At 35.3% G+C, this 27604-nt stretch overlaps 1 protein-coding gene across 2 annotated transcripts; it reads left to right on the top strand.

Moving 5' to 3' along the window:
- Positions 1–18463: 18463 nt before the first annotated feature.
- Positions 18464–21247, top strand: LOC131047198 (uncharacterized). Of its 2 annotated transcripts, XM_057981069.2 has the most exons (4): positions 18464–19638; positions 19852–19950; positions 20032–20242; positions 20362–21247. In XM_057981069.2, exons 1-4 carry the CDS (start codon positions 18540–18542, stop codon positions 20933–20935), a joined length of 1983 nt encoding a protein of 660 aa, XP_057837052.2. In that variant the 5' UTR covers positions 18464–18539; the 3' UTR covers positions 20936–21247. The 2 variants fall into 2 exon arrangements, with proteins under 2 accessions (XP_057837052.2, XP_057837044.2); XM_057981061.2 differs by having other exon boundaries at positions 18464–19950.
- The last annotated feature ends 6357 nt before the right edge of the window (positions 21248–27604 follow it).

Here is a 27604-nt window from a genome sequence, read left to right as displayed (position 1 = left end):
ATTTGATTTATTCAAGAAAAAGGTATTTTCAATGCAACTGAACTTCTTTTTCTGAAAAGCTTTGAGTTCCAAATTTAGAGAATAATTCAATAATTCAACTAAATTGCTTTTATGATTTCAAGTTCTAAATTTAGAAAAAGAAATAATATCTCAAGTTTGATTTCTCTCTCAATTCAACTCTTTCTTTGTAATTAATTCCTCTTTTGTAATAAATTAATTCCTTTTGCATGATTAAATGGCAAATTTATTAATTAATTAAATATGCAAGGATATTTAATAAATTAAAATAGGATAATTGATCAAAATGATATTCTTGGAAATGATTCAATTAATTAAATAAATATTTAATTAATATTGAGTAATTGATTTGCCATGTGATATTTGATGATTAAAGAATTAATAATGTTCTCAAGATTGATTTAATTGCCTTTGGTTAGGACCTTGGTGATGTTTGTCGAGATTAGGGGCCCATGGTTTAGATGACCATTTTTAGGGTATTACACCTTTGAGTAGTCATCGGTATCTGAGACACATTCTAACTTGATGATGCAACAATAGAAGATTGAATTACTTGCACTATGGCTATTGTAACAGATGGTGGTTTTGTTAATAGAGAAGCAGTAGTCATTATTGGTGCCTCCCTTGAAATAAATATGGTTACAACCGTTGATGGTGTTTCGGTTGTGACAATGGTACTTAAAATAGGTGGAGCTTCAGCCATGATAGTTATAGAAGGTGGGGCCACTGACTATTTCTCTACAACTGTTTGCTCCAAATATTCAGTGAAATCCAGAATTGAAGAATCAATAAGTAATGTAGGAACATCATCAAAACTTGGGAGACTAGACAATATAACATATTCTTGATCACCCTTCTCTTGTGGTAATTCTATATTCAACCCCTCATCATCATATTCTTCTACCTCTTGATCCAAATCTGATTCAATAAAATGAGTGACAACTTGTGTAGGATTTGATACCTATGAAGCAGTAGGCGTAGTACTTTCTCCTTGTTGAGTTGATTCTTCTACTTATTGCATTTCCTCTTCATTAGGAATCTCACCTTCTTCTTGTTCTTTCTTTGGTTCATTTGCAGTTGGTTGTTCAAAATCCTTAGATGTTACTTGTGGGGCTGATGAATATTCACCTTTCTTTGAACCTTTGACCGTGAACTTGAACTTCGTTCCTTTTCCCTTAGATTTTGGTGAAGGGATTGGCGGTGGGACCTACACATCTTCTTTGTTCTTGGTCCTTAATTAAGATATTTTCCAACTAGACCTTCACTATCATCATCATCAGCGGAACTGGAAGGAATCTGCTTCATTCGAATACCCTTCTTCAACAACCATGCATTAGTATTAGCCAAAATAGATGAAATTCTTTAGGTAATAGACTTACTTTCCTTCTTGGACCATTGGATGAGTGGCAGGGGAGAATCATCAATCTTTCGTTCAAAGTAGAACAGGTCTACTATGTCATTAGTATCTTCCATTGTATTCGAGATCCTACCAAATCAAGGTTCTCAATCTATTCTAAGGCAAGACGACTGAAATACATCCTCCTCACATCTTCCTCGTCTTCACAATCTGCCCAGACATCTTTGAGCCATTATACATTTGTATATCTCCTCTTGATTTTGTTCTTAATCCCATGAAAAATTAAAATTATTAATGGCTTTGAACCTTCTCATAGTCACCCACTACATTTCTTCCTCCATATTTTTGGCCTTTGGTTTGGTCAACACTGAATATCAACCAATAGATTCTGGAAATTTGAGGCCAGTTTTATGAGCTTGTGACTGCCTCTCATGTACATGAATCAATTGTCCACATAATTCCACGAGGAAAATTTTATCTGAAGGATACCTTGGCAGCATGAATGGTTCACCTATAAAACATCCTATGTGGATATATGCGAAAGTAGGAAATTGAAGGAATACACAACCAAAGAAAGAAACTTTGTTGTATGTCACTTCTGAAAGTCTTCTCTTCTCTAAGCCTTTATCAAACATACACTTCCAGAAAACAAAGAAGGCATCACTAACCCTTCTCAAGTGACTTCTCTGATTATCAATTGTAAGCCGATAATAGTAATCCCATACTAGCACTAGTCTTCTATCACCCTTGGTAGACAAACCTGGATATTGCCTCATGGAGGCGACTGTATACACAAGGTATGAGATCATATAGAATTTCAATGTTGTTTTGATCTCTTTCAGCTACGCACATAATACATCACTAATCTGCTTTCCCCAATCTATTTTGGTAGTCCCTTTTTTAATTATGCTCATATAATAACACATCCAATTTTGCAAGTCATGAGAATCTCTCAGACCTTTTACTCGTGATATCATAGTGACCATATCATTGTATTCATCATTAAAATCACTTCTATGGAAGTATTCGGGCCATCTTGAAGTACTAAAGACCCTGGCTAAAGATAAGAAAACTATATTGATCATCTTCTTACATTTTTCTTCATTCTTCTCATAATACTCTTGAGCACTATCTTTGGTTATGTTTGCTACCTCTTCTACTAGAGAACCCTTAAACACACTATTAAAGAAAACACTATCTAGTGTCATAACAACATTTTTATTTGCATCCTTCACCTGTCTTGTATTAGGACCGAAATGATCTGCCACTACAAGTACAAAATACGGAGCATGAGCTGTTACTTGGAAAGAAGCATACTTGTGCAGCTCTGAATTGATCAAGCACGTCATATGAGATGGAGCCTTTTTAACTCGATCAATAAATTCTTGCATGTCTATGTGGCCAATCTCAGTGTCCCTGATTTCTTTGACATTTGATTCAACTGAGCTTTTCGAGAACATATTCAAGTATTTGTCATACTTGTACTTCATTTTTTTCACAGGCAGCTTGCTTGGTGAAGGCTCTAACTGACTTGAGGAAGGCTTTGATTTTGCTTGAGCAGGCTTAGACATTTGCAAAGTTCTACATTCAACACTAAGGATTAGTTTTTTGAAAGTCATCACCATCAGATGAGCAATTTCATTGAACAAAACAAGTTTCATGAGTAAAAAATGATAGGAAAAAAATCTAGACAAAAACTTGCAGGTTGGACTTTAAAGTTCGATCTGCAAGTAAGAAAACCAATATTCACACATTGGACTTTAAAGTCCGATGTGCAAGGGAAAAACATCACGGGTTGCATATCGGACTTTAAAGTCCGATGTGTTGGGAAGGAAGAACAACTTTGCAGATCGGAGAAAAAACTCCAACCTGAACTTGAACAAAGTGTAAAGGATCATGCACATTGGACTTTAAAGTTCGGTATGCATCCAAGGTATGACAAAGGTCCCTACATGTCGGGTTTTAAAACCCGATGTGTAGGGACATTGATAGGTCGTATGCGAACCGAACTTTAAAGTCCGACTTGTAGACCGCAATGGAATCAAACATCCCTTCGCATACCAGTCTTTAAATTTTGATATGCGAAGGAACGTACATGGTGTATCCTCATGTTGGGTTTTAAAACTCGACATGTAGAAAGATGGAAAAGCCAGCATGTAAGTCAGATTTTAATGTCCGACTTGCATGCATGAAAAAAGGGGTCGATCACCTCAAATTCGCTCTACACTTGAGCAAGGCTAGAAGGAAAAAGGAAAAGGCGAGGCAAGTCGGACTACAAACCCTGACCTGCCACAAATTCAATCTAAGACAACAAAAACCCTTGAAAATAAAAGCAAAAACAAGAAACCCTACCTAAAAGAAAAATAAAGTGCAAAACACGACAATAACTTACCTCACAAGGCGAAAACAATGAAAATCTAAACCCCGATCAAATGAAGATCAAAATCTAGAGAGATCCGCACGAGGGAAAGAGAACGTGCACATAGAGCCAAAAGACTAAATGCAGATTAAAAACAACTTAAAAAATTAAATAAGAAGTGTATCCACTTAAGTTTCACCTCAGAGATTAAACCTGCAAACACATTAGTCTATCATGCAAATATAACTCAAGTTTCAACCAATGAAACGACATGAAATAGAAAAGCAATGAAATTGTTACACCTTCATGAATTATGTTTCATTGTGTCCTAACCCCATTGTTCTTGGTTGCAGATGATTTTGCTCTCAAACAAGCACTAGTAGCTTCCAAGATGACATATGAAGAATGGATAGATAACTGGTTGTTGATTGATATGCTAAATGATATTAAGCTAATATGCAAAGATAATGATATGCTATGATAAAACTCCTAAAATGCTAAATTTCTTTAAACTCAAAACTCATGGAGGCAAAATGAAGACTACATGATTAGCTATTAGTTTCAAAAATGGCTTAGGAGACCTCTATTTATAGATTTTTTAGTGCATAAGCCTAGGTGGTAGAGATCAACGGTCATGATTAAATCTTGCAATTTGGATGGCTATGAGCAAGAGGTTGAGATGTGAGAGAGAAAGGTGGAAGATGTTCCTCCTACACCTACAGGATGGAGGAAAAGATGGAAGGAGAAGCCAAGTGTCAGAAGGCTCACCTTGACTAAGAAAGAAGACTAAGAGAATATAGGATAGTTGGAGAAGATTTAAGGATAAGAGAACAAGTGGACTCAACTTCTTCCAAAGATGTAGGAAGGTTGAGGAATGTGTGTACGTACACATTATTTGAAGAATAGAATGAATGTTGAAGATAATAATGCATACTAATATTAATTAAATATTAATATTTTTAGCAACATGATGGATGAGTTGGCTAAGAAGAAGTGATGTGGAGATGAGGGGAGATGAAAAAGGGAGATTAAATAATTAAGAAATTATTTAATTGATGAGACTATAAGATAGTGGATAGAAGAATAATTAAACATTAGATATTTAATTAATTGATTAGAAGAAAAGCTAAAAGAATTAATTAATAAAATGTTTCAATTAAATGAATTAATACAAGAATATGAAATGAATTAAATAAATTAATATTTTCAAATTAACTATTTAATAGAAGAATTTATTATTAAATAAATATAAAATATTTATTTAATTGCTCATAGCCAATTTTATGTGTATACAAAAAGCATTTAAACCCTAACTCAAATTGCAATAAATGCAAGGCAGGTCGTGCAGGTTGGGGTAAAAAGTCTGACATGCACTTAATCCAGGCAGCAACAAAATTGCATGTTGAAGAAAAAACTCCGATATGCATGCCAAAGACACTTGCACATCAGACTTTAAAGTCAGATATACAGGTACAAAAAGAACCGCAGGACGGAGAAGAAACTCTGACTTGAGCTAGACAAGTGACCAACCTTGTAGTTAGAGTTTAAAGTCCGATTTGCCAGTTGAAGGCAAAGGCTTGTAGGTCAGACTTTAAAATCCGACCTGTAATTTGACTAAAAACTTGCAACTCACCACATTAGACTTTAAAATCCGATGTGCTTAAAACATTAACCCGTGAGCCTCTGCAAGTCGGACTTTAAAATCCGATCTGCATGAAAGACTGCAAAAATAAGGACAACTTAAAAATGACAAAACAAAATGACAAGACGCAAAAAGCGACTAACTGACAAGGTAGGCTAGCCTTTCTTCAAGTACGTGAGGTACGAAATGGACAAGTTTCGTAGGGCTGCCTCATGATTTTGACCTCGCTGAAATTGATGACAACACAGTCATTTCATTTATATTATTTCAACCACTTGGTTAATTCCAAAACCAGGGTTTGACCTAAAGGCAAACCCCTATTCCCAAAAAAATTCCCTTTCTTTTGGTGTACAAGAAATAGGTGCACAACTATACTTTTAGAATTAAGCTTTATTTGTAGAGATGAAAAAATCCTTTTCAATGCACAAAAATTTGAGAGGACCAAGTGGAGGGCGACCCTCTCCGGGCACATGGTCCCTACAAATTTTGCCCAATTTTGTAGAGCAACTCTGAATCATCTCAAACTTATCAAATTCAGGTGCACGATTGAATCCTGAACATGTAGCTCACTGTTTTCGCATACTTTGTCTTTATTTTCAGCACTTTGTCTTAATTCAATCAATCAACTTACAAAAGAGGGTCAATTACATTCCAATCACTACCAATCTACTTAGTATTCAGTCCTTACATCCTTTGGGATTGGATCTAGTAGATTCATCCCCCTATTTTGAATTTAAAGTTTCCCCAAGTGAAAATTGAACTTAGAAAATTCCCCACTTCCAAGTGGAGATTTGGCCTAGCCCCCAATTTTCCACTTTACAATACCATGCCTTCTCTCACCACTACTGTAATGTCCCCTTTTTAGCTCATTCCTATTTTTGAGTGATTAGCCTATCATTCTGATCCTCGTAGGCTAATAATTATGGATAGAGGGTCTTCTGAGGTAGAGGCTTGGTTAATGGAGGTTCTTGTCTTCTCCAGAATTCAGTATGTTCCAGTTTGGTCTTCGTTTGGCTTAAATTGGACTTCGTTTGGTCTTAGTTTCATATACTTACTATTTATAGTAAGTCATGAGACGATCGAGAGGGACCCTTTCTATTTTTAGTAAGTTAGTGGGTTGGACAAATGATAAAATGGTCAACTCCTCGATGTAGACAACATGAAAAATATTGATTAATCATGGAGTTATGCTTATTTGATTATTAATAAAGTGATAACTTTATTAATAAATTTTATTATGAGGCCATTTAATGTTATATTATAAGTTATTATTATTTCATAAAGAAAGGGTCATGCTCATCATTAAAAGGGGGCCATTTATTCAATTAAGTATGGGGGTCCAATATTAATTAAATGTTAAAATATTTCCTAAGTATGAAATGAAATAACATTTTAAATGTTATTTAAATGCTTTTCCTTGGAAATCAAACTTATGAGGAGTATATAAGTCTTCAAGCCAAAATGGATTTCATTCTATTGAGCATTTGTTTTGATGAAATTGTTTGAGAGGAGGAAGCCAAGGGTTTCATTCTTTGAGCCATTGGAGAATGATACATTCTTTAGTGTTGCAGTCATTTGAGGTGGTGAAATATCCATTGAATATGGCATTTCGAAGAGCTTCATCCAAAAGTTCTATTTGGGCTTAAAGGTGAAGAATTTTTACCTAGGCTTTGAAGATTATTGAAGGACTATCAAGTGCAGACTTGAAGATTGAAGATTCATTATTGGCAACCATTAGCGATTAGATTTCAAGCTTTGTGTTGGTTGCGACAGTGACACATGAACAGTACCTGCGCTATAGTAAAACACTACAATGATTGCTATAGTGATGTGCTTGGTTGGTGTTGTCTCATTGACATTATTAGAGGGTTTCTATTGCTATGAACATTCCCAAAATTTGCCAGTATGCTGATATGAAGTTTGGTGAGAAACATTTTCCTAATTGCTGGTTACACTTCCATAATTTGTTGTGATATAGTTTCAGACCTACAATGATAGATATCGATTTTCGGGTACATTTATATTAATTTGCAAAAGAATATTAATCTGATTTGAGTCTTTATTGTATCTGAGGAAATTGTAACAAGATTTGAGACTATTATTTCATTATTGATGCATTATTATATTTATAATTGGTAAATGTTATTTGCATTTATAAATATTGCCTAGCATCTCAACAAATCAAATCAAACAAGCGAGGATTTCTAAAACCAAAGCAATTAAACAAGGCAAAAAATTTGTGTTCGCAAGAGTCCACTTTGGGTGGGTTCTTACAGTGGTGTCTGAGCAGTTTCCTGCCAACCTATTGGGTAGATTGATTCAACTAGTTAATCATGGTTACTTCAGGTACCCATAATTAGTGGGACAAGAATATGAAGCAGGTGTATTCCTCATTGGAAAAGTTAAAACAAAGCTAGAAGAAGCTGGATGAATTGATTTCACACCCTACAAATATTAATAGATTCGCTCGGTATATGACATCTATTTTTAAGGGGAAGGAGAAACAAGAGGTCTCTACAAGGGAAGTATCTAGAAACCTCTATAATGAATTTTTAGCAACCAGTGACCAGCATACAGTTGAACCTATGGCGAGCAAAAATTAGACTTATATAGAGAAAGATGTTGGGCACAAGACACTTCATGATGACTCCAAGAGTGAAGAAGAGGAAGTAATGGGTGAAGACAAAACAGTTACATTAGAGCAACTACATGAAGATAAGGTTTCTTGTGATGCTTTATTAGGTGATTCTAGCATTGCTTCATCCTATCATAGCAAAGAATCAGATTGTGGTTCGATCAATGTTATTCATACTTATGAAAGTCCATTAAAGGCCCAAAATATAAAGGTGGACATGGAAGTTGACCCTTTACTTAGTGGAGCAGCTATTAGTGTTTTTACTACACATGATGAAGGGGACATTTTACAATGACATGAATTATTTTAGGACATCAATATTATGTCCCATCATTCTCATGAGATAAGAGCTTGTGATCATGAGAAAGCCAATGATATGATATCACCCAATGATGAAAACCCTACACTAATTAGTAGACATGAAGATATCAAGAAAGAAGAAGTTTTGTCTCCAGTTGCATATGATTTGATGCATAGTGTCTTGGAACAATGCGAAGACAAGTTAAGACCCTATTTGTTGGAAGATGAGCAAGAGCAAAAAAAGAGGGCAAAATTTGAAGTGGGTGATGATGAGTCCCTTAATGATTCCTTTGGGGCTGATGTTAAATGGACTCATGAGAATCAAGAGGAAAAAATAATAGGTGAAGTGTGGACCAAAATTATTGAGACCGGGGCTATTTCAGTCGATCTTCACCTAGTTGATGTTATAGAAGATAGAAAGGAAGAAACAATGGATCCTATAGGACAAGGTTGTACAAGTCTCGTAGTTGGTGATATGAAGGTTATGATTGGGGACTCTTTGGATAGTCCTAAGAGTGATCTTACCTTTCTGGATGAGGTTAGAAATTCACCATCTGTTGAGTCTACTTTTTGGAGTGATGATGTGGAGTTTGGGTTGGGAATAACTGTTGCTCTAGTTCCAAACCAGCATGAGGACACTTTAGAAGAATATTTTGATGAGAGTCAAGCTCTCCATTGGCAGCCCACAACTTCTAATAATGAATTTTCCATGGTCCCTAAGTTTGATTTGGAGAACCAACTAAAGGTTGGTGAAGATAAGATTGTTACAGCCCTATCCCATTTTGATCATTCCCACAAGATGGTGGAAACTCATCTATGGAAGGTCCAACTTGAGGGGAGACATAGAGGAATTGAAGAGGCTCCATCTATCTTTTATTTGCAAGTGTTTAAGACATCCATGGAGATTATGATAAATGATTGTTTAACTCTTCTTTCTGATAGAGATCACTTGCTTGAATTGGGAGTTATATATTATGATGCATTGAGGAGGAAAGAGGAAGAGGTTGATCGACTCACTACAGAGCTAATGAAGACTATAAAATGTTTGGAAGACACTCAAGTGGCTCTTTGTATGATGGAAAATAAGATTGATGAGTTGAACGTGGAGTTGAGTTTGGTACGGTCTTCACCATCTATAGATATAGTTCAGGGTTCTATGGCAACAGTCGGTGATGAGCATATATCCACAAATTATGGTTGTGAGAAAGTTGAGGATGTGGTTACATCCATCCCGGATATAGGGGCCGTTGACTCAGTTGAGATGAGTACTTTGATTGAGAGCAGTAGAGAACCACATGTTGCGTCAGGTTCTCTTGAGGCTAGTACTATGATAGATGATGCGGGTCAGATTGTTGATAGCTCTTGTGTGGCTACGGTGGATTCTCCAAAGAGTTGTGTGTTGGTACATGATGATACTCCATCATCTTCACAGGAGGTTCACAGAGTGTCATCTAGTTGGGAGTATGGATCTCATATTGATTTGTTTACCTCTCCTTGAAACAAATATGTTACCTCATCTCATGCAGTTGATGGTGATAGATAACTTGTTGCGTTGCAGTGTAGTACCCCTCCTCAATCAGACTCTTTTTGTACTTATGTTTGACTTCCGTTGACTGTTCAGTGGAACATTATTGTATATTGATTCAAACTTTATGCGATGTTATCTCATGCTTTATCTGGATATGCAGTGTATGCTTTCATGCAGTATTTTATTACTTTGTTTAATGAGATTTTGTATGGATTACTGACATGGACTGACACATTTACTTCATATGTGTGATGTGCTATTTATATGTTTCGTGTTTGCAAGTGTATGGGATGTGAGGGAATGATTTTCCTTCACTCACTTCGGTGAGACAGGGAACATCACGATTCTCCTTCATCAGTGTGCATGTTGTGTCTATTATATGTTTGTATATATGCACGTGTGGTTCGTTGATGCAAGACATTGCAGGTACAAGTACTGGGTAGGTACGGGGTGTCGTCTCCACCTGGTTTCACAGGTTTGAGCGTACCTTATTTGTCTGATGGGAGTGGAGGAGATAGTTGTGGTACCCTAACTTTACCCGCAGTCACACTCCTCTGAATGTTGTCAGTCGGTCGTCTTTATCATTTGACCAGTATGCGAGTCATAGTGCTTTAGTGTTCCATCTTGTGAGTCATCGTTTGATCATTCCTCGTTTTGCGTGGTTCTATTTTTTTGAATAGTTATTTGATTGAGTGAATGATGCTATTTTTGTGTTGGCATAATTAGTTGATTATTATGCTCTTAAGTCTATTGATTTAATTAAATAGAGGAATTGCTAGAATTAAATGGCTATTTTGGCTTATTTTATTGTGTTAAAGTTGTATTTTTGTATTGGGGAAAGAAGTTAGTAAATGCCTTGCCATTTAAATTTTAAATGCATGTGTTGAAATAAAGTATCATGGAAAATAGAAAACGAAATAAATAAAAGCTTTTCTCTTTTACCTTTCCATTTGACTTTTGTATTTTATTTTGTTGGAAAATAATTGTTTATGAAAAAGGTAAATCTGATTGCTTTTCCTTTTTAAATAGTTTATTTTGATTGGTGGAGAAAACTTTTAACATAGAAAGTTTAGGTTGAAATATATTTTTCCCATACATTCCTGGAAGTTCACAGGAAGAAGAAGGAAAATTTTTGAATGAAAAAATTTGGAAAACCATTTCGGAAGAGGAACTTGAAGTTGGATTTGGTTTGGAGGATTATAACTCTTCCACAAATTTGCTTCCTGGATTGCTTGAAGGTTGGTTAATCTTCTTCTTGTTTGCAATTAAAATTTGAATGTTTTTAGGTTGCTTCCTATGTGTTTGAAAAATTGAAAAATCTCTTTGAAGATTCTTGTTGAATGTTGAATTGGAAAGAAAGAGTAGCTGTTATTGATGATTTTGTTGAATTCATATCAAATGTGGGCATATTGGAAGGAAATGGTTCATTTTTCTATTTGTTGTTTGTTATTTGTTCTTGCAAAATCTAGTTCTTGGATTATCTCTTCTATTTGGTATAGAAAGAAATAGATTTAGTTTTCTGTGTGTTTTCTAGTTTATATTTGCCCAAGATTTGGGGTTTTTGTTGGCAAAAATGGGTTATTTGCCTCTTGGAAGATGCAAGGAATCTTCCTGTGTAATGAAAGTGAAGAAATTTATCAAAATCCTTCTCATCTCTTTTAAATTCGTCTAATGTTTCCCAAAATCTTTATATGATTGGGGCTCTTGTGTGTTGTTAATTTACCATTTACCTTATTGAAGAATATCCTTTTTATTTTTGTATTTTGGCACTGAATGTGCTCCCGTGAAAAATGATGAACAGGGGATGATTTAATTTATATTAAATTGTTTTAAAAAAAATGTATATTATAAAATAAATTTTAACTTTCCCACATGGCGGCCTAGCCCCACCACGTGGGATGGTAGTGTCTTGCTACCGCCGTAGCAACACTACCGGTCGGTAGTGATTGCTACGCGGGTAGCAGCACTACTGGTCGGTAGGACTGCTACTGGTCGGTAGCAGCACTACCCGCGAGTAGGACTTTGCCCATTGCGTGCCCTTTTACCCTTCGCGATGCAATTTTAATGTGTCGTTAAATTTTTATTAAATGCAATGCATTTAAAAGTTAGTTTAAATGTTAAATTTTAATGATAGTTTATAAGTTAATTCTTTATGTGTTGGTTTTAATATTAATTTATTTGATTTATTTGTAAATAAATATATATATATATATACATATACATATACATATACATATACATACATATATATATATATATATACATATACATATATATATATATATATATATATATACATATATATATATATATACATATATATGTATATATGTATATATATATAGATATACATATACATATACATATGCATATACATATATATGTATATATGTATATATACACTTATAGTTATATATTTATTTAAATTGTAAATCAAGGCTTGGGTTATTAAATCGATTGTTAAATTTAGATTTAATGTGGAAATGTATAATATGTTTTAATATAATTCATATGGATTTTACTACTTTGTTGGAATTTTGAATTGGAAATTATATAGAATTGAATGACGTTTTGAATGATGCAATTAAATGTAGGGTGTTGTTATTTAATTTTCAATCAATGAATTTGCAAGTGTTTATGATGCTGATTTTCTCAAAGATTGTCTGAGTGCGGACTTAGTGAAATTAGCTTTCCTCGCAAAGAGTATTATTGGTGGTTAATCCTCATCTTGTTAGTCGTCTTGTTGTGGCGTATTGTGTGTCTTTTGATCAAGTGATATATGATGACCTCACTGTCTTAACCATGTAGTGTCTTTCCTTTTGGTTAACCAAGAGTTAGTATGTCTTTGTTTTGACCACTTGTTTTTGGATAGTGGTGTTATGGTTGCCTGTTTCACCATAGGGTCCTCGTGGAGTGACCATGTTTGTTTAGTGTCCTTTGAGAGAGTGTCTTTCGAGCGGGGGCCGCGCCCAAAGTGGATGGTAGGATAACCCCTTGAAAGTCAGTTAATAAGTGATAACCTAATAATTGATTAGGAGGTGGGTAGTTTATAATATTATATAAGATATTGTACCTCGCGCATGGTTGAGTTCTCGTATAAGCTCAAGATGTAGTGGGAAGGATTGGAATGGCAAACCGACCACCTTGTCTTCACGAAGGGTTGGTAGGGTCCGCATGAGACTTAGATGGAGCTGGAGGTTCGGGAAAGGTTACCAGGATAACCCAGGATGGGGGCCGGGACCTATGGAGGCCTACCAGGGTAACCATCATAAGCTATGCGATGACACTCTCTCTTTAGGGTCACTAGTGTATTGTGATGTCAAGTCACTTGAGTTTTGTGATGTTGAGTCACCTGGAATATTGTGGAGTCATTTGTTCTGTCATCCATGTCTTGCTTATGCTTGCTTGAGGGTGCTCTTCTATCTCCTAGCATAGTGGGGTGATTCCATTTTGGGGATTACATGGCTAGGTGGTAGTGCCACTTCCCATCGGATATTCTTGTTCGTACCTTCATGCAAGGATTGGCTTCGTAGGTGTTCCTGTGGTTCGTGACTCATGCTCTATCTCATGTTGGAGATTATTGTTCTTTGGAGACCTATGTGGTCAATTGTATCAATGAATTTATGTAACCTTGTAATTTGGTTAAGTTGTTAACTCTGAATGTATTGGAAGATCAATGTAATCCTAAGTTTTGGATGTTATTTATCATATTTCTTTAAATGATTTGTGTAAATACTTTATTGAAGAGAAATTATATTGTATCCTTTCAATCTTTAAATGGAATAATCTGTTATTGCATATGGCTTATTATGCTCAATGAGTAATGATAGTTAATTGGATTAATCGTAATTGTTGAATTTAACTTTTAGTTTAATTATTCATTGGTAACCCTTTAGGAATTTTGGTGTAAGTCTTTTGCTTGTGTTATTATTGTGCTATTGTAGTAATTAATGCACTTAATGTGACTTATCCTTTAAAAAAAAATTATTTCACCCTTAGTTGTTGGTATTCCTTTCGGGTTCCTGGCGGGCCATTACATGCAGAGTCATAGTGATCAGTTGTAGGTTTTAGAGGATAAGGTTGATCCAACCTTATTTCATTTTTACCGCACCGATACATTTGTTGATTACCTATTTGAGAGTCTGGAGTTTAAGGAGGGTCCGTTTGGGGTCACTAGAGATACTCTCATTCATGGTTCATGTGCTATCAAATGTTTTGTGGGAGTCATTGTAGTCAGAGTGAATATAATGTTTCCTCATAGAGATTTTGTGGTTGGGTTTGTAGAGCAGGTTGCTAGAGGCCCTACCCAATCAGTGTTTCGGGATTAGAGACTAGAGCCATCTCCTTATTCTATTATTGTTAGAGATGAGCCCTTGACTGAGGTTGGAGCATTTTATTGCAACTACATAGTGAGGAGTGCTCATCAATTTTATTTTAATCCACACGTGGAGGACTTGATGATGCATTGGTGTGGATTGGCTTCAGGGTTATACCATCCATTGCGGGATGGAGAGTTACCATCTTCAGTAGATGGAACTAGCAGTTGCAAGTACTTGACTCAGTTGATTGTTGAGGGCTATTTACTAGAGCAGTGTTCAATTTCCCATCATGTTGATGTGTATCTGGTGGAGATTGTTATTGCTATGACACAGATACTATCTTTAGATACATGGCTTAAGAGAGATTATGGTGACAATGGGCGTGATGGTTTAGTTGGATATCACATCCATGGGAGTTCAACAGAGGTTGTAGAGAGATGTTGTGTAGAAGATGTTTTCAATTATTCTTATCACCTTATGATGAATGGATGTGAGTATCAGTTACATTGGGATCCGAGTGGTGACAAGGTTAGCGTTGCAGTTTGGGTAGGTGTCATTGGTTGGCTTCACCACTAGCATGGTGAAGTGGGGATCAATGTTGAGCAGCGGAACTCTAAGAGAGGTTTACATGGAAGATTTATTTCCTAGATTTGGGATCTTGGTATATTATGTTGGACACTCGCTAGTATGTTGAGGGATCCTTTGTGTGCATCAAGGTTCTGGTTTGCATTCACTGGGGAGTATTACTGCATGTACATGGTGTGGATCATTAGTAGTCTCATTTCAAGTTTTCATGTACATGATTTATTTTATATGCATGGTTTAGTGGCACATGTGATAGACAGTTTGTATGACAACATATCTTGTGCTAAGTTTGGAAGCAAACAAGATCAATGTTTTGAGTTGCTTCCACTCGAGACTCTTACTCCATTGACACCTGATGGTGAGGATGAGTTGATTCAGTAGGTTCAGTTCGATGTGCCAATGTTATAGGAGTTGTTTGGTGACAGCAGGGACATTGCATAGGTTTTGTCTTGGGATCCAGGTGGAGGAGTTTATTTGCAATCCAAAGCAATTTCAGGAGGGGCAGACTGTAATGTCCCCTTTTTAGCTCGTTCCTATTCTTGAGTGATTAGCCTATCATTCTGACCCTCGTAGGCTAATAATTATGGATAGAGGGTCTTCTGAGGTAGAGGCTTGGTTAATGGAGGTTCTTGTCCTCTCCAGAATTCAGTATGTTCTAGTTTGGTCTTTGTTTGGATTAGATTAGACTTTGTTTGGGCTCAATTTCATATACTTACTATTTTAGTAAGTCAAGAAATGATCGAGAGGGACCCTTTCTATTTTTAGTAAGTCAGTGGGTTGGACAGATGATAAAATGGTCAACTCCTTGGTGCAGACATAATGAAGAAATATTGATTAATCATGGAGTTATGCTTATTTGATTATTGATAAAGTGATAACTTTACTAATAAATTTTATTATGAGGCCATTTAATGTTATATTGTAAGTTATTATTATTTCATAAAGAAAGGTTCATGTTCATCATTAAAAGGGGGCTATTTATTCAATTAAGTATGTGGGTCCAATATTAATTAAATGTTAAAAGATTTCCTAAGTATGAAATGAAATAACATTTTAAATGTTATTTAAATGCTTTTCCTTGGAAATCAAACTTATGAGGAGTATATAAGTCTTCAATCCAAAACCGATTTCATTCTATTGAGCATTTGTTTTGATGAAATTGTTTGAGAGGAGGAAGCCAAGGGTTTCAATCTTTGAGCCATTGAAGAACGATACATTCTTTAGTGTTGCAGCCATTTGAGGTGGTGAAATATCCGTTGAATTTGGCATTCAAGAGAGCTTAATCCATAAGTTCTATTTGGGCTTAAAGGTAAAGAATTTACCTAGGGTTTGAAGATTATTGAAGGACTATAAAGTGCAGACTTGAAGATTCATCATTAGCAGCCATTAGCGATCAAATTTCAAGCTTTGTGTTCGCTGCTACAGTGACACGTGAACAGTACCTGCGCTACACTAAAACACTATAGTAATTCCCTACAATAATCCACTACAGTGATTTCTATAGTGATGTGCTTGGTTGGTGCCGTTTCATCGATATTATTAGAGGGTTTCTATTGTTGTGAACATTCCCAGAATTTGCCAGTATGCTGCTATGAAGTTTGCTGAGAAACATTTTCTAGATTGCTAGTTACACACTTCCAAAATTTGTCGTGATACAGTTTCAGACCTACAATGATAGATATCAATTTCCAAGTACATTTGTATTGTTTTGCAAAAGAAAATTAATTTGATTTGAGTCTTTATTGTATCTAAGGAAATTGTAATCAGATTTGAGACTGCTATTTCATTATTGATGCATTATTATATTTTATAATTGGTAAATGTTATTTGTATTTATAAATATTGCCTGACATCTCAATAAATCAAATCAAACAAGAAAGGATTTGATAAACCCAAAGCAATTAAACAAGGCATAAAATTTGTGTTTGCAAGAGTCCACCTGGGGTGGGTTCTTACAACTACTTCACCTATCCATGGTTCTATATCTTCTCCACCCACCTCTAATCTCTACTCCACACAAGAGGTTGTTTCTACTAGTCAAGGCATTATGCCTCTTAAATAAAAATATTGAGGTTATGAATTCTACCATACCACTTTATATCCTTGAGTCCACCTTGCTACCATTTTCCATCATTTCTCTTCCCATTTCTTCAACTTTGTTTTCCTTTCTTCCAATACCATCATCCACACTTCCCCAAAAGTTTGTGACTATCACTTTTGTTGTTCAAGTCTCCTCCATATCTACCATCCCAACTACCATATCTCTATGCCCCTTCCTTTCTCCATTCTTGTCACTTATCCCATTTTCTTTCATATCCCAGCCCAATTGAAATTTCCCTAAGGAAGTTACTATTGATTTGAACCTCCATCCTTGGAGGGGAATCAATAAAATTTATGAGAAACTAATAGTACAAGTGAATTCTCATATGAATGCTCCTCCTTCTTCTCCTACCTAGGATGATAATGTTGTTATCAAAGAAGGAAAGGATTAGCATGTAAAGGTTACTGAGAAAACAAATCAAGTTCAATCTATTGATCCTTTTGAGAAAGCATAGAAGAGATTGTAGTAGGGGTTCCTTCAATTGAGTAAATACAAAAAGAACAATCATTTAGAGATGCTCACAGTAAGAATGAGTACAAAGTGAATGGAATAAATGATCAACAATAACTTCGTCACTCTCCTCTCCAACAATGTACCATTGATAGTGATTCTATAGCTCTTGAATGGTTACAATTCCAATTGAATAAAAATAAACTTATAATTGATAGGCCTTCTTTGGATTTAGCTATATTTTTTGTACAAAATTGAGCAACTAAAGTAGGAGAAGAAGGCCAGGGTGCACTCTCATGTATCGAGAGATGCCAATAGGATCAAGGGTAGTGCATATTTCTAAATTTATTATGAACAAGAATTATAAGAAAATGAGATGTGAATATTTCAAGATATCCACATTAAACTTTGGTCCAACTGCCAAAATGCAATAAATTACATAATTGCAAGATTTAGTGTCTATAACTATGCAAAGGATAAGAAAGATGAGCTTACTAAAGCATAATGAATGAAACACAATTAGAATAATTATAAGTGAATACTAAGCATTTTGTGGGCTCCATCCAAAGGAATAAACGCACGCTTATTCATATCTCTCTCCACAAACCATAGTAGCATTCTCCATCTCTATTTTATTACAAATTCCCCAAAATGTCTAAAATAAAATTCATATCTAATATTATAAGGAGCATATGTAAATAAGTTATGTGAAAAAATAAATAGTTATAAGAAAACAAATAACCACAAAATCTATTTCTTATAAATGACTTTAACAAACTTTATTTGAAATATTAATAATAATTTTGAAATCTAATTTGAATTAAAAAACATCATAAAATAATCTCTAAATTTAATTTTATAAATTATTTTTTATTAAGAAAATTACCTATTTAAATAAAACTTTATAAAACTAAAACATTTCATATTAAAACAAAATTAAAAAAAGCTGAACCTACTATTATTCATAAAAGATAGATAGAAAATAATATAAGTATGTGATAGTAACCTTGATGTTTTTTAATTTAACATACTGCTATGTTACTTAGCTTCTCGTATTGCCATGGGATGAATCACACAAGACCACCCTCCCAATGATGTGGGGTTAAATAAAAAAAACAAAGCCTACATTTTACATAGGAGCCTACGTTATAAATATGTTGACCAAAACGAACGAGCGATCATTTCTAATCATTTCTGTGCTGTGAAAATCTTGAGCAGACAAAGCTTGTTAAAGACTGGTTTAAGATGGCTCGTGATACTTTCCGCGCAGAAGAAGACATTATTTTTCTCTCGTGTTTAATAGCTTTTGGTTCAATGATGAATTGGCATGCCGAGTCTCTACACGAAGTTCTCCAGGATCTGAAGATGAAGGTAAAAACATTCATGGATGAACAAGAAGAAGAAAACAGTGAGCAAGAAGAGGATGAGGATGATTTTATAACAATGGAATTTGGTGCAAAATCCCCTGATCACTCAAGTCCCCAGAATGAAGGAGCAAATCTAGCACAATCCCCTGATGATCATTCAACAAGTCCCCTGATAATTCAAGCTGGAGGAGTGGCTCCCTATCATCCACTCCACAACCCATGTGCTCCCAGGCCTACATTTTTAAGGTATGGAAAGAACTCCCCTGGATTTTCCATACACAAACTCCGGCCTATTGTTGACATCCAAAGATCAGAAGAAGAGTCCAGGGCAAAGGCAGAGTCTGAGGCAGAGGCAGAGACAGAGGCAGATCAGGGTTACAATGGAGAAAAATCTCAAGTCAATGAAGATTATGTCAATGAGTCCCACGGTCCTCAATTAGCCCAAGACTCACCTAGTCTGGAGGATCAAGAATCAAAACAACCAAATGATACAACAGAGCCCAACCCCAATTCTCTGCTCCTGCTCGCCCATAGAATTAACACAAGCACTGTTGGATTCAAAAGCTGTAGGTCTGTCATTCGCAAGATGATGTTACCTCTATTTATGTTGCTTGTATTGGTCACGGTCACCGTGACTTCTGGATTTGACCTGCTGGTGCTGGATAATAATTATTTGGGCTCCAGTATTGTGCATCATCACAGTGCCCATATGAACAACCCTCTGCCGCTTACAGAAAGAGTGAGTTTATCACAGAAAATAAAAGGGTTCTTCTTCTTGTTACAACAGTCTGAAGAAAGAGAAAAAGAAAATAGACAAACAGTGAGACAGTCCAGCACTGCTACTCTTGCACTGGTGCAAGAAATTCGAAAGGTTGAACAAATGCAAGATGAAATCGGCGAGGATGCTAGCCGGGTATTTCACCTGCAGGAGCTAAAACAGGCTGAAGAAAGAGAAGATAACTTAGCAACTGAAAATGGTGAGAACGCAGGCCTTTCTTGGCCTGATAGTGGATGCAATGCTTCTCAATACTTGTCTCAGGATTTGAAGGATGATACAAAAATACTCTTAAAATCTGCAATTGAACCTGAATTAAAGCAGTGCAACGAGCTAAAAGACCATACTATTGAGGTTGATAGTTCTGATTTCAGGACTAGCCTTTCAGAGGTTAACCGCCAGTCTCATCTTGCAGGAAATGAGATGATTAAATCTGATGTTTGGGGCCACGCACACTGTTTAGAAACTTTTGAGGAGCACCACCATGGAGGATTAAATCGTCTTCAATCGAAAGGTATAGATGGTGGACTGGATTATGATGAATACTCCATTATTCCTCAATCATAATCTGATAGTTTTCTATTATTTGTGTCAGATTCCTTGAGTAGCAAAGTTGTTTGTCAGCTACAAAGGGACTGTGATGAAATCCCTCGAATTGCTGAACTCAAAAAAAATGAGGAGATTAGGTTGCCTGACAGGGATTGTTTGCCACATTCGAAATCTGATGGAGCTGTGGAAGTTTTAGCTGTTGCAGGTTGCGATGTAAAGAAAGAGATCCTCTCCACTCCATCGAAAGGAGAGAAGAGGTGAGCTACCTCATTCTCTTTTTATCTTTCTTTTTTTTTTGCATAAATGATTTTGTATTTTGATCCAGGAGCTCCAATTTCCTACAAAATTGATATTAATTTCTTAGCATCTTCAACAGGACTAGTGGTGAGATGAACTCAAAGATAAATTGTTCCAATGGTGAAGTCTGTCAAGATGAAATCGGTGAGGATGCTAGCCGGGTATTGGAGATAGCCTGTCTTCGTTTAGCCCAATCAGGACTGAATCATGATGCAGCTGAAACTATTGCATTTGTGGGTAAGCTGGTCGATTCCTCTTCTAGTTACTCCAATACGAGTAAGACTGCCACTGCGGATACTGATCAAGCCAGTAAAGATGAAACCAATCAGATAATTCAAGGGAATTCATCTACTGTACCCGTCTATCCTAGTGAAGAACCTACCAGTTTTAGCATTGATGTAAAACATTATGTTCATCCAGAACCTTATGATCAAATTGTTGCAGAAGATGAGGAGAATTCAACAGTTCTAGCTACTGTAGTGGCACTGACAATTCTGTTGATTTTAGTTGCTGGTGGAAATAGGTGGCGTAAGGCCCAAGAAATAGAGGTCACAAAACGGTACAGCAGGAATAAGCCTAGAAAGGGAAGGCAGCAGATTGAACAAACTGTCTTTCACAGCACAATCTTTCTTAGGAGATCATATAAGATCTGATTCTAAAAGATTGTATACATACTGCTTCTCTGTTGTTTCATTTCTTTTTGAGTTTGTAGACATATGAACAGTGCTAGAATTGCTAAAGCAATTCTCTTGAACTAGGATTTTGAAACAGGAAAAGTCGATGTGAACCAAAACCATGAGCATATCTCATGGATATTTTCCACTTGTTCTTACTCTTACATTACTCTTCCACGTGTTTTACTCTTGTGAAATTTTGATGCTCCCTGTATGCCATTATCTCCTCTCTCTATCATGGCTGATCTCTATGTCTTTCAGTCTCTTGACTTTGAAATTTGGGTTCATGTGTTATTTCTGATGTATTGCAAAGATACAAATGGATGGTTTTGAATTTTCTTTAATCTGGGAGTGAGGATGTGGACTTAGATCCATTCAACTGTTATTCACTGTGTGTGACATGCTATCCTCTATGCATAGCTTTAATTTTTTAGGAAAGTTCACCGTTACAAGTATCTAACAGTTCATTCATACAAGTTTTGGTTATTTTGTCTGAATTGCTATAGTGCACTATGTTCTCATCTATTTGTGTGTATCAAAAGGCTTTTTGGAAGTACCAAGAGTTGCATTAATTGTACTTGTAAGCTGTAGATTTATCGGTCTGATGATCATATATCATTAGGATTTTCAGAGGTAATATTCTATATTAGTCTGATGATCAAATATCATTAGGGTTTTCAGTGTAATTGTGACCAAATTGGTTTTCAAATTTCAATGCTTAGGCTGGCTTAGTTTAGAGATAAAGTAATATAGTGTTAGATTCTCACTGTTGACACTTGACACCCATATTCAAAATTCTAATATGGCAGCTAAAGGTGGAATTCTAAGTGGTGTATTGGTCTGACAATAATTTCAAAGCTGCTTCTCTTAAGAGTTAAATATTGGTTCCTTCTAAGGAGTATGTCTCTGTATTAATTGGTTCATATACTTTTTTTGAGTTATGTCTGTAGACTATAATAATTCTATTTAAAAAATAAGAAAGAAATAATTCAATTTTAAGTTAACCTGTTAGACTTGGGTGTTCAGATATTAATTGCATTTTTTCACAGCGAAATATATAAAGTCTGAAGAGCCCAACAAGGAGTATATCTCAAGTGGTAACTGTGTAGATGAAGGCATTTATACCTTTGTTGCAGGGTCAGATGTATTGCCTGTTACCGATTGTTACAATCACAATTCTGCATTTGCGGAAACTTTTGATTGCTGTATTTTTTTGCCTTTATAGTTGGTTTAAGGTATTTCAGATTTGTGTATTGTCTGCAATTGACACACTACATGCTTGCTGATTGATGATGCCCGTTTTCTATGGTTGAGGCCAAAACAAATAAGTCCACTTAGACCTGGACTCCTGGAAACTTTATATTCTTAGTGAGACAGGAGCACTAATATATCATTCATGGAGGAAGTGGGAGCTAATCTTCCCCTTCAATCCTGTTTTGTGAAAAGTATTGTCTTGCTTGCACTTTCATGTATCAATGTGATTGTGTGCGTTTAGGCTCTTTAAATTACCTTGTTTTTAATTTGCACTTAATGTACAAGGTACAATAAAATTGTTTTAAATCAGCAACAATGGAATTAAATATAACTTGTCTTGGTCAATAAGTGACCAATCTAATCTTAGTTGATTTACACAAAATTTTCCCCTTTTAGAGACCTCATTCTCCTTGGTATGCCTCTCCAGCGTAGCAATAAGATTGGTGAAATATAGGAAGAATGGTTGGCTACACATTAAGCAGAGGATTTGTATCTTAGGTATGGCTTACAGTTACACACAGTGTATAAAGTCTGTAACAATCTACATCAGATTTAATCTTCATGCCTTGAGCCACTAATACTTCCAAGACATACTTCCAGACATAGCCAGGATATAAAGAAGCTAGCTATCATTAATATTGTTGTTATTCATAGGACTGTCACGATCTTTCAAAGCCCAATACCAACGATTGAGAATATAGCCAAACTGCAATTCATTATTTTAAAGACTTAAATTTCCGTTTCTGTTAGCCAAATTGTATGTTTTTTTATGCTTCCACATTATCTTAGTAATCTTCGGTTAGCTATTGAATTGATAATTAATAGATATCCATTTCATATTTTTAGTTCTCATTTAAAAAGTAGGAAAATTTTAATCTTAGCATTAAATTAGTTTGATTTGATGTTCTTAGGAATGGAATATTATCTTTTGCAATTCTTAAGTTGCATTTTAGTAATATCTGAGATTCTTAAAATATTTTGTATACTTTGTAATCAATGATTACAATGACAAAATTCAATTTAAAAATGAACTATATTATTCCAAATAGATGAATCTTCTTTTATTAAGGTTCTTATCTATGGATAATGTGGAATACTAATGTGCTGGAGATAGTCTGTCTTCATTTAGCCCAATCAAGATTGAATCATGATGTAGCTGAAACTATTGTATTTGCGGGTAAGATTGTCAACTCCTCCTATCTTTCCTCGTGTCAAGCCAGTAAAAACGAAACCAATCGGATAATTCAGGGAATTCATCTACTGTACCTGTTTGGGCCACTGCCAGTCAAGCTCCTACCAGTTTTACCACTGATGTAAAACATTATGTTCATCAAGAACATCATGATCAAATTGTTGCAGAAGATGAGGAGAATTTTTGTGAAATAATATTTTTTGTTTTTTTGTATTATAATATAATTAAATTTAAAAAAATGTAGTGTTGCTATTAGTGGTGCTTTTAATTTATATTTTCAATTCATCCATGACATCTATCACTTAATATAGTCATAAAAATTATATTTTATGACAACATTCCTCTAAATTGTTGGGGAATTATTAGGAACATCTCATTTGCATTGCAATATTCAAAATGTAATCTATTGTGACAATGATCAATGGGACATCAATTGGATAATACATTGGGATAGAGTGATATGTATTGAATGACTTGTCGTGCCAATGCCACTAGTCTCATTAAAAAGTTTACCCGACGCATTGCAATATGTAGGGAGTTACTCGACTGCTTCAGTCTAAAAAAAATAGAAGTTGCTCTCATTTTCAACATTTTTTGTGTAATAATGGAGACAACCAATCTATAAAACCAACAACTACTAGATAATGAAGTTTGAAAGTATAAGAATTCTAAAGCTTCGTTTTTTTATAAAGGTTTAGTTAATGGAGATGTGTTTTAACACACACAAGGGTGTAAACTAGTTTAGGATAAACTTCAAAAGTCAAATCTCTATATGAATTTTACATTCAAATTGAAATTCATTCAATTACATTTGGAGTTGTTCAAAATGAATGAAAAAAAAGTGATGTCATGAGCCTAGCTTCGAAGAATTGAATCATAAAATAAGATGTTGATGCTAGTTGTGTGTGTGTGAAAAAGTGAACCTGTAGCTGCAAGCACAACACTTCAATTAAGTCATTATATGCATGGTTAGTCAGATATAAGCATTTATAAGAAAACCATGACAAATCGAGCAATTGCCTTCTAAATGATGCGAGTATAAGATTGCTCTCAGATTGTTATAAGCAATGTCAGTGACTAGACTACACCAAGACAAAGGATTTAATCTATATGATATTAAGCTATATGGATGCAAACAATAATGAATAATTCAAGCGAAAATCAATTCAAGCAATGATGGATGCAAGCAATAATGAATGGAAAAATGGATGCAAATAATCTAAAAAAAAGCACAATATATCAATGACTCCAGAACAAAATCAGTATGATAATGACGTCTTCTCAAAAATCTCTGGGGTGAATTGAAATGAGAGCTGATGACTGAATTTAAAGAGAATTACAGAGAGATGATGAAAAAGCTCAATTTAGGATTAGTTGAAATAATTGAGAAATCAGGTTGAGGTAACCTTAAGATAGATTCCAATTATAGTTCAATTGAAATGCATTCGAATTAGAAGTCCAAGTTGCATTGGAAAACAATAATAAATCAATTCCCTGCATTTGTGATAAAAATAGATAGTTCTTCAATTTAATCAAGAAAAGAGTCTTTTTAATGCAACTGAACTTCCTTTTCTGAAAAGCTTTGAGTTCCAATTTAAGAGAATAATTAATAATTCAATTAATTGCTTTTCTAATTTCAAATTCTCAATTTAGAAAAAGAAATAATATCTCAAGTTTGATTTCTCTCTCAATTCAATTCTTTTATTTAATTTTCAATTCAACTCTTTGTTTTGTAATAAATTCTTCTTTTTGTAGTAAATTAATTCTTTTTTGCATGATTGAATGGCAAATTTATTAATTAATTAAATATGCAAAGATATTTAATAAATTAAAATAGGATAATTGATCAAAATGAATATTCTTGGAATGATTCAATTAATTAAATAAATATTTAATTAATATTGGGTAATTGATTTTGCCATGTGATATTTGATAATTAAAGAATTAATTATGTGCTCAAGATTGGTTTAATTGCCTTTTGGTTAGGACCTTGGTGATGTTGTCGAGATTAGGGGCCCATGGTTTAGATGACCATTTTTAGGGTATTACACTAGTAATGGTCAAGATGAAAACCTTTGGGAGAAAGATTGCCCAACAAAAAGGAAAGCCTTATGATAATGTTTTTCTTTTAGAGGTGGTCAAAGTGATTGAGGAAAAGGTTGAGACTGATGGAGGAATAGAGGGAGAGGAGGTAAAATTGATAGATGGCAATTCCAATGTATTGGAGACATGTGCCTCAAATTTACTGACCTGAATCTCCTGGAAGAGAAGAATCAGTGACACACTTGAGATATCTTGGTGACAGGCAGTTTAGCTTTAAAGGATCAAAGTGATCAGATCGGTGAGACTTGTACTTGCTCTTGCCAATGAGGACTTTCAGTGTGACACTAGTCTTCGATAAGACCTAAGAATGTTGGCCCGACAATTGAAGTCATATTGATGGATCTGTTCTTGTTGAACATCGGTGTGACTCTTGCTGATGAGTTCATTTGGACTACTGTTGACTTGTTGGTCATCGGGGTGACTTGTGACTTCGATGAGACATTTCGAACTCCCGTCGATGGTTTTTCTCTTGCCGATAAGGCTGACAGTGAGATCGGTATGACTCTTGTCGATGCTTGTGGTCTCAGTGTTCCTTAAAGGATGTCGGGGAGACTTGGGCTATCCGTTTGAGATCTCAGATGTTCGTTGATAATGTTCCTCTTGCCGATCAACTTGAAGGTGGATCGTGGTTGAACGGGCGCTGACTCAGCTGGACTGCTGGTGTGTACGATAGACGTTGGAGGACTATGCTAAGTTGGTAGTGACTATTCATGATAGGTAAGGTCGACGGTTGGTCTACAATGAAAACTAAATCGAATTGTTCTTGGTTGATGAACAAAACTTGTTGTACAAAATTGATCGACAGTAATGGATGGACGAATAGGGGTGATCAGTAGACTGTATGAATGTGAAATGTGGTTTGTCATTGAATGCTCAAAGAATTTTTCAGATAGTCATGTTGACTATAATCAGTTGAGAACTTTTTAATCGGGTGTTCTGTATGCTGCCTGAATAGAGACTGAACAAAGAGTTAGTCTGCACTTGTATGTAATTGTTCTTAAACTATAATACAAGAGACTTCTTCTTTGGTGTTGTGGGTTTTTTCCTCAAGGGGTTTTCCCACGTAAATATGGTGTTCAATTTTATATGATGTTGATAATTTGCTTACTCTATTTATGTGAATGTACATTTTAAATGAACTGTAATTAGAAATTGAACTTGTTATCTGAATTCTCCTCTTAGAATTAGCATTAGGAAGGTGTTTCCACACCTTTTCTTTCCTTACGAGTGATATCAGAGCCTAGCTAGTTGTGTTATCCTTGTGGGTAGGGTTGGTTTTTTGTGTTAATTCTGGAGTGGGAATCTTGTAGAACTTTGGTAATTGCAATTGCAGTTTAGAATGGCAAGTACATCGGGAAGAGTAGAAATTAAAAATTTCAATGGTGGCAACTTTGAGTCGTGGAAACTCAAAGTGGAAGATTTGTTGGTTGATCGTGATCTTTGGCTTGACGTGTCTGGAATGAAACCTTCTGGCATGAAGCGAGAAGATTGGGATTTGGCAGATCGAAAAGAAAAGGGGTTGGTAAGGCTTTGTTTGGTAGACTTAGTTCTTCTAAATGTTCATGAAGAGAAGACTGCATCTTCTTTATGGAAGAAATTAGGAGATATTTATCAGGGCAAGTCCTTGGTGAATAAGTTATTCCTAAGGAAGAAGGTGTATTCATTGAAGATGGAGGAAGGGGCATCTGTTGCTGATCACTTGAATACATTAAACATGTTGATTCCTCAGTTAACATCCGTGGGTGTGAAAATTCATGATGAAGATCATTGTATGCTATTGTTATGTCCTTTTCCAGATTCTTGGGATCACTTGGTGATGGCCATTGGGAGTACAACAACCACTTTCAAGATGGAAGATGTGGTTGCTTCTTTGTTATTAGAAGAGATGAGAAGATAATCTTTTGAGATGGCAAAGGAGGCTCTTGTTGTGCATGGCAAATTTAAAGAAAAAGGACAAAAAGTGCAAATCAAAATCAGATGGGAGATCAAAGTCTCCTGGCAAGAAGTCCAAGGTGAAGTGCTAGAACTATAGGCAGCCTGGTCATGTCCAAAAGTATTTCAAAGAGGAGAGAATAAAGAAGAAGAAGAAGAAGAGCTAT

The sequence above is a fragment of the Cryptomeria japonica genome, chromosome 4 (genome assembly GCF_030272615.1).
Source record: "Cryptomeria japonica chromosome 4, Sugi_1.0, whole genome shotgun sequence".
Taxonomy (NCBI): Eukaryota; Viridiplantae; Streptophyta; class Pinopsida; order Cupressales; family Cupressaceae; genus Cryptomeria; species Cryptomeria japonica.
This window is presented reverse-complemented; position numbering and strand designations above follow the sequence as displayed.

Excerpts from the sequence above, each read along its gene's own strand:
- LOC131047198 (XM_057981061.2), top strand. The coding sequence starts at position 18,540 with ATGGCTCGTGATACTTTCCGCGCAGAAGAAGACATTATTTTTCTCTCG. Across the intron at positions 19,951-20,031 it reads AAATCGTCTTCAATCGAAAG|ATTCCTTGAGTAGCAAAGTT; the intron begins GTATAGATGGTG and ends TATTTGTGTCAG. Across the intron at positions 20,243-20,361 it reads CCATCGAAAGGAGAGAAGAG|GACTAGTGGTGAGATGAACT; the intron begins GTGAGCTACCTC and ends CATCTTCAACAG.